We start from the raw sequence: 8,812 nt of genomic DNA on the forward strand, positions 1-8,812 counted from the left end.
GAGAACACAGATGAGCAAATTAGAGATCAGGTGATTGAGAAGTGCATTTCAAGTGAATTAAGACGGAAACTTCTGCAAAAAGGACGGGATTTAACCCTGACAGAATTGCGTTCCATTGCGAGAACTTTAGAAAATGCTGAACATCAGGCAAAATGCATTGAGCAAAGCCCACAGTCGGTAAACACAACAACAAGCCGAACAACAAATGGTACGTTTGCACGGAAAAATTGTATTCAAAATGACGTTCAATGTTTTAAATGTGGGAAACGTGGTCACATTGCAAAAGACAGCACGTGTCCAGCGCGTGGAAAGCACTGCAATAAGTGTGGCAAGATAGGACATTTTGCGATTAAATGCCGATCGGGTGAAAAGTCGAAAAAGAAACCGCCTACTGTGCGTCAAGTTGTGGACACAACTGATGACAGACAGTTCACGTTTACTGTACAAAATAAGTACCCGACAGCAACATCGATAATGGTCGAAATTGGTGGTGTACAAATAAAGGCGATCATTGATTCCGGTTCAAGCTGCAACATTGTGGATAGGAAAACGTGGGAGTTCTTGAAACGAAATGACATAAAATGCAGGGACGAGCCAAGGAAAACAGAACTGTATGCCTATGGATCTAAGGAACCACTGAAGACTGCTGGTGTATTTTGGTCAACGATTGTTTACAAGGGTGTAGCGGTAGATGACGCAGAATTTGTTGTCATTGAGGGATCTGGACAGTCCTTATTAAGCTGTGATACAGCTATGCGACTTGGCGTACTTAAAATAGTGCGTCAAATGGAAACCCCGGGAATATCGGATGTTGTTAATAATTACAACGAATTATTTACGGGACTTGGAAAACTGAAAGGTTATCAACTTGAAGTGCCCATTGACCAGGCTGTAACACCTGTAGTGCAACCGACCAGACGCGTGCCATATCAGTTACGAGAAAAGTTGGAAGCTAAAATCAAAGAATTACTCGACTCAGATGTCATTGAACCCGTAAGTGGACCGTCGAAGTGGGTGTCACCTGTCGTCATAATACCAAAGAATGATGGCGACATTCGACTTTGCGTTGACATGAGGCAGGCAAACAGAGCCATACAAAGGACTAGGTATCCAATACCAACAGTGGACGAAGTGTTGCAGGAAATGAATAACAGCAAGTATTTCAGCAAACTGGACATTAAAAACGCGTATCATCAAATTGAACTGTCCCCAGAATCACGAGAAATCACGACGTTTACAACACACAGTGGACTTTTCAGGTATAAACGTTTAATGTTTGGAATAACATGTGCTCCAGAGATGTACCAGATGATTTTGCAACAAACATTGCAAGGCTGTGAGGGTGTTAACAGCATTGCCGATGACATTATTGTCCATACTGCAACGAAAGAACAACATGATAAATGTTTAAATAATGTGCTATGTGTATTGAGAGACAAAGGTTTTACACTTAACAAGGAAAAATGTCAATTTTACATGAATAAGTTAGTGTTTATGGGTCATGAGCTGTCTGAGAGAGGGATAGGGGCAACGCAGGTCAAGGTCGATGCTGTAGTAAACGCGCCTGAGCCGCGAAACGCGAGCGAGGTTCGGAGTTTCCTCGGTTTAGTGAATTTTTGCGCAAGATTCATACCGAATTTGTCTACGATTTCCGCGGCGTTAAATGATCTGTTAAGAAAGAAAACGGTGTTTAAATGGGGTCGGTCTCAACAGGACGCGTTCAAAGAATTAAAAAGAAGGCTAGCATGTGCCGAAACATTGGGGTATTACGATAAAACCGCGCCGACAAAGGTCATAGTCGATGCGAGTCCAGTAGGACTAGGTGCTGTGCTCGTGCAGGTTCAAAATGGGGAAAACCGCGTAATAAGTTATGCCAGTAGAAGCTTAACTGATGTTGAGAGGAGATACTCACAAACTGAAAAAGAGGGTTTAAGCGTAGTGTGGGCATTAGAGCGTTTTCATCCATGGCTTTATGGTATCGAGTTCGAGCTTCTTACTGACCACAAGCCACTTGAATACATTTACGGACCAAGGTCAAAACCGTGCGCTAGACTTGAGCGATGGGTTCTTAGGCTGCAACCGTACCGATTTACGGTTAAACATGTGAACGGTCGAGACAATATTGCAGACGCACTGTCGCGACTTCCGCTCAAGCACAGTTCTAGGACAATAGATAGTGTAGATGACCACGAATACATTAAATTTGTTGCGCGCGAAGCAACACCCAGTGCTATGACCACTCGAGAAATAGAAGAGGTATCATTTCGTGATGATGAGATAAGCAGATTACGCGAAAGCGTGACGAACGGGACGTGGGATAAACACGAGCAAAATCAGTTCATACATATCAAAGATGAACTGTGTGTAATTGGTTACTTAGTACTTAGGGGTACGCGAATCGTTGTCCCGCGTGAATTACGCAAACGCGTATTAGACTTAGGTCACATAGGTCATCCGGGAATCGTGTTGATGAAAAGCAACTTGAGGACCAAAGTTTGGTGGCCGGGTATTGATAAGGAAATTGAAAATTACTGTAAAATGTGTTATGGCTGTCAGTTGGTAAGCCAGTCAACAAATCCCGAACCGATGACGAGAACCGAGCTACCAAGTGCCCCATGGCAAGATTTAGCCGCGGACGTATTAGGTCCGTTACCATCGGGTGATTACATTTTTGTTTGTGTCGACTATTACAGTAGGTATGTAGAGCTTGAGGTCACCAAAGTAATAACTAGCGAAAAACTACTGTCAATATTAAGGAAATGGTTTTTGACGCATGGCTTGCCATTATCTCTACGTACAGACAATGCTAGTAGTTTTGTTTGCGAGCATTTCGAAAATTATTTGCAGTCTCAAGGAATCGAACACAGGCGAAATACTCCCTTGTGGCCGCAAGCAAATGGGGAGGTTGAACGTCAGAACCGTTCAATACTAAAGCGATTACGCATATCTCAAAGTCAAAATCGTAATTGGCGATTAGACCTCGATGATTACCTGATAATGTATCGAAGCACACCCCATTCAGTAACGGGTATGTCACCTGCTGAGATGCTGTTCGGTCGTAAGATAAGAACATGTGTTCCTGAAATTAATACGTATAGGCGGGAAGATAGCGAAATACGTGATCGTGATTCCGAGAAAAAGGGGAAAGGGAAAGTATACTCCGACGCGAAACGAAATGCAAAAGAGAGCGAAATTGTACCAGGCGACAAGGTTCTTTTGAAGCAAAATAGAAACAATAAACTCGACACTCCGTTCAGTTCCGATAAGTACACGGTTATAGATAAGAACGGGAATAGCGTGGTTGTACGTGCCGATGATGGTACCGAGTATCGGCGAAATGTAACGCATATGAAAAAAATGAATGAACAAAATCCTCAGACAGACTCAAATGTAAACAATTCTAAAAGTGAACATTGTCAAATTAATGTATCATCTGCGGGTAAAGACAGACCGATAAGGGTTCGGAAAATGCCCGAGAAATTTAATGATTTCAAACTGGTGTAAATGCACCGCTAAATAGGCATGTAATTTACTGGTGTTCATTCGAGACAACACACGTGGCGCTTATCCCGCGGATGCTAGTAAATTTCTATTAAACTGACATGTGTATCATGCTCCGAGTGTAAAATGGCTTATAAACGGAAATTGATTAACAGCCAGTGTGGTCGCTCATTACTTTCAAGTTAACGATAAAAGGGAATTGTGTGAGAACATTGCTAGTACAAGCGGCGTGCTATTTTATTTTCATTGATAAAATGTTTTCATTTGTGATGTTTTTGTTTTGATTAAATTTAGTTTAGATTGTTTCATAAATGCATGGTGTAATTTGTTATCATGAATTGTTTGTGAACGTATGGGTTTATGTTTAGAGTATGTATTTGTTGATCATGCATTATTTGGTTTGAAAAAAAAGGAGGGATTGTGGTATAGCTTGCACTGGCCACGCCTACTTGCAGGACACGCCTACGGCATGAATGCCTCTTTGATAGCATGTTCAGAGACAGACTGTTTTGTATGCTTGACGAGTACGGATGTAAATAAAACCAGTATAACCTTCAATGGTGTTTGTTCCTTAAATGGAGTTCCTTTAATGGTGCTAACTAGTGTATTCTGTAGATGAAACACTACATCTCCCTTTATTTATTTATTTATTTTTATTATTATTATTCTGTTTATATTAATTATTTATATTTTTAAATATATTTAATTCAATTTCATAGTAAATATTTTAGCTTTTCAATTATTAATATCTCCCTTTATCTAATTTTACAATAATATTTTAATTTGAACACTTAATTTTAAGAAAAAATACAGTGTTCAAGAACAGTCACTATTTATAGTCTTCTTTTTTAAATACCTCTCTTTAATTTCCATAAAATTATATTCCATATTACTAGAGTTGCGACACCTTAAGGGTTTCGCGGGATGGAATGAGTGGGAACTAAAAAAATGTGGGTTCGAAAATATTGGGTAAGAAAATGCGGGAACACAAATTTTTGGTACTAAACAAATGTGGGTACGAAAACTTTGGTTACGAAAAAAAATGTGGGTACGAAAATTGTGGGTACAATGGGTCAATGTTAAGGTTTTAGCATGGCGGACGCCAGAAGGCGAAAAGACATGACACGATACGATGAGCTGGCTATGAGAATACCTCAGGTATTCTCCGAAAACAGCCGAGCTCATATGCATAAGTCAGTGAGTAATACTCATTAAAAGCTAGGCACGGCGTATAAAATCAGAACCACTGGGCCGAATCTGCTGAAACATGGCCGCATTATAGATTATGGTCCAAACAAGCTACAGAATGTGCGCTTTTGGACCTGACAGCGTAAAACATTAACCAATAATGAACAACACAAAATGGGTCATTTTGTACAAAAAAATGTAAACTTTAAGTGGCATTTAATGACTTTTAGACATCAGAAAGTTTCAAATTTTTGATATTCTGCACACTTCGACTTGTTTTTTTTATTTTATTTAGAAACAGTTATGCTTGGGATGTATATAAACCCTGTTATTGAATGTCAAATTTGGCAAAAAATTACAATACAATCCCAAAAATGGTTAAGCAGCAATTCCCCTTTAACATTATTCCTTATATTTAATTGAATTGTTTAAATAGATAACTGTGTATATTTAATCATAATGGGCTCTGTATATCACACATGATAGGCCACTGCTGGGGCTTGAACCCAGTACTCATCTCACATTGTAAGATGCGTTTTTCAATTAAACTACAATGACTGTATCGTGTGAAGTGGAGCCAACATACACCCACATAAGTGAAAAAATCATTCCGTCCATATATTTGTCCTGGGTGTTTTCTGACACATGTTGCATAACTGTTTGCAACAAAAGATGTATACATAGATATATATATATACATAAATGGGGGAAAAAAACGTCTTTTTTAATTTTTGTTTCATATATACAAATGTAAACATTTCCTAGCAATGATTAATAATTATATCATGTTGAAATCATTTATAGACCAAATATTACTGAAACTGCAATAAAGTATAAGATGGATAGATATAATGTATCATTCTATCTAGTACAATGAACAAATGTTCTTCCGATGCCATTTTCACTAAGGTATAGGTATTGAATCCTGATGTACTACTAAAAATGTATGTCGGTTAGCAATAATAATTCAACAAATCCTCATATTCAAGCTGGGTCATCACTAAGTGGAATTATTTGTGGACATATAACAGAAAAATGCATTTCATGCCTCTATATTGCTTTAACAGGAATCCCAGCTTTTTGTATGAACAAAATTCCCTGATTTTTCCCTGATGGAAAATAAAACTTCCAGGATCATGATTTTGACCTATTTCTTGTTTTAGACACCCTGAATAAATAGCAGTTGCAGACATAACTAAGCTACACGTATACTACAAAGTCACGATAGATATGCAGAGGAAATGATTTGCTGTTTAAATTGTATGGACTTCTCGACACAAGTCGGGAAAGTCTGACCAAACAAAATTCCCTGATTTTTCCCTGATTTCACAAACTTTCCAAATTCCCAGACTTTTCCCTGACTGGAAAAAAAGAGTCTTTTTCCAGTTTTCCCTGATTTCCAGGTTGGCTGGGAACCATGTTTAACTATGATAAAATGTTCTTTAGATGCCATGTGTATTAATTTATATGTCTTTTTTTCTGAGATATTAATGAAAATGCCTGTGGGTATGTGGCGAATATTAAAAAAATCTGCAACTTGATATATGGTGCTAACACGGTAAAATTGTATGAGCCCAAATTATAATAGATGAATGCGTATTATGCTTCTATGACGACATGTTCATACAATGCCATTTTTATTAATATAGATGCCAAATTTAATGAAACAGACTTGAAAATGTGTGTTGCCAGAATACCAAGTAAGAAAAAAATCAGCATTTTTATGTAGGGCTTTCACAAAGTAAAATTGTTTGTGCCCAAATAATCATAGATGAATGCATATTAGGCTTCAATGTTGCTTATACTTTGACTACTGGTTCATACGATGCCAATTTTATAAATATCTATGCCAAATTTAATGAAACAGACTTGAAAATGTGTGTCGCCAGGTACCAAATAAGAAAAAAATCAGCATTTTTATGTAGGATCTTGACACGGTATTATTATTTGTGCCCAAATGATAATAGATGAATGCATATTAGGCTTCCATGTTGCTTATACTATGACTACTGGTTCATACGATGCCATTTTTATATATATCTATGCCAAATTTAATGAAATAGACTTGAAAATGTGTGTCGCCAGGTACCAAGTAAGAACAAAATCAGCATTTTTATGTAGGGTCTTCATACGGTAAAATTATTTGTGCCCAAATAATAATAGCAGTGATTCATTTTGATGTGCGTCCCGCGTGCCAGACGCACGTTTTTTCTGGGGACGCATCATTCTCAAACATGTGCGTTCTCGGGACGCATTGTTTAAAAACTCTAATTTTCAACATTGTCAAAGTTGTACATGATATCGAATACGATTCGTGGATATAAGCAAAACACATGTCAACACCGTTTTGAAAAGTAGAACGGAAGTCACATTACTACATTGGGAATGTAGTACGCGTATTTTGATTGGTTATAATATATCAATTATCCAATCAGTTATGGCGTTTTATTAAAAGTTAGTGGACGATTAATTGGCTGTCCCGGATAGTAAACAGAGAAAATGCGACAGAAAAAGCTTTTTGAAATTGATCCTGAACAATTGTAACTCGCTGTGTAGATATTTATCGATAACGCAGCCTCGATGTAAACCATGTGGTTTAAATATGAAGAATAAATTGCGGAAAACACAGTTTGCGTTCGTCTGTTGTGAGCGCAGACAGTTATTATTTATTTAGTAAAGCGATGTTATTATACGTTTCTGGATTAATTGAGCAGTGTTGGTTTTTCTTAAGTGACAATTAAAATTTGCAAGTTCTGAAATCAATAGCATCTTTTATTTGTATACGGTACATACATAATAGTGATACAGATCGTACAGTATTCCGTCATATTTTACGTAGAATGTAAGTACATATACCAACACAGACATCTACTGTTTATACTGCAGGATGTGAGAGGGTTTTTTTCTATACAGAATAAGGTCTCGACCAAATTCAGGAACAGGTTAACTGTTGGGAAACAAGATAAACTCATGAGAGTGAAGTTGTGCCCGGAATGAACTTGTGGAAAAAGCTCTCCCTGTTTGGAGAAAAAACAAGGCGAGAAGGCTATTCACCTAAAATACAGTATGAGTGTTGTTACACTAAATCTGTATTGAAGTTGTAAACCTTTTGACCAAAGGAAAAATTGTATTTTGTCACACTGTTTGAAAGGGCTAATTTTGACAAAAAAAATTATAAACACTAGTCATCCAATTTATTAAAAGTCTAGTCAGTCCAAATTGTTAAAGATGTTAAACGTTCTCTGTTTAAGATGTTGTATGTTTCACTGTTTTTTATAAAAAGTAAAACAAAGATTTTACTTGCTATAAACATATTTCTGTTTTTAGCTGTAAAATTGCACAAAAGAGACCCATGCTATAATGTATCATGTTAAGTAGATTATTTGTTACGAATTTACAAAGACACAATCTGGGACCCATTGTTTTCAGTTTGGACCCATTGTTTAAAAATATGCGAGTCCCAGAGACTCATTGATGTAGATTTCAAAATGAATCACTGTAATAGATGAATGTATATTAGGCTTCAATGTTGCTTATATACTATGACGACATGTTCATACGATGCCATTTTTATTAATATATATGCCAAATGTAATGAAATAGACTTGAAAATGTGTGTCGCAAGATACCACGTAAGAAAAAAATCCGCATTTTTATGTAGGGTCTTCACACTGTAAAACAGTTTTATACGTGGACATAGCATTTTCATGGAGCCCGTAAAGAAAGGGAGTTAATTGTGTAATTTGTGCTGATCAGAAACTTATAACAGTCATCTCCCTTGAAATATTTGCACTTTATGAGACGCCACAAACCATGGCGTCTCATCAGGATCCAAACTGTATTCTGAATCACACTAAGCCCTCATAAGTTATTCATTGTATATGCACAATATAAAACAACCATATAATATATTTAATATATCCAGACACACGTATTATACCCAAATATTAGAAATACACAATTTTATAACAGTAAAAAACAATGGTATTTCACAAACAATTGCAGTCGTTAATAAATGCAGAAAAGCATCATCTACACGTTTCATACGTTATTCAGTTTATATGCAAACGCATTTAAATATATTTACCTCGATACTCGACCAAGCTGTTGAAAAATTATATTA

The 8,812-nt window shown here is 36.9% G+C and overlaps 1 protein-coding gene across 1 annotated transcript; it reads left to right on the top strand.

Moving 5' to 3' along the window:
• Positions 1-474: 474 nt before the first annotated feature.
• Positions 475-7,686, top strand: LOC127849119 (uncharacterized). The gene is made up of 2 exons (XM_052381840.1): positions 475-993; positions 7,576-7,686. The coding sequence occupies exons 1-2, from the start codon at positions 475-477 to the stop codon at positions 7,684-7,686; spliced, it is 630 nt and encodes a 209-aa protein (XP_052237800.1).
• The last annotated feature ends 1,126 nt before the right edge of the window (positions 7,687-8,812 follow it).

Source organism: Dreissena polymorpha, chromosome 10 (assembly GCF_020536995.1).
Source record: "Dreissena polymorpha isolate Duluth1 chromosome 10, UMN_Dpol_1.0, whole genome shotgun sequence".
Lineage (NCBI taxonomy): Eukaryota > Metazoa > Mollusca > Bivalvia > Myida > Dreissenidae > Dreissena > Dreissena polymorpha.

Excerpts from the sequence above, each read along its gene's own strand:
- LOC127849119 (XM_052381840.1), top strand. The coding sequence starts at position 475 with ATGGTCGAAATTGGTGGTGTACAAATAAAGGCGATCATTGATTCCGGT. Across the intron at positions 994-7,575 it reads ACTCAGATGTCATTGAACCC|GATGTGAGAGGGTTTTTTTC; the intron begins GTAAGTGGACCG and ends TTTATACTGCAG.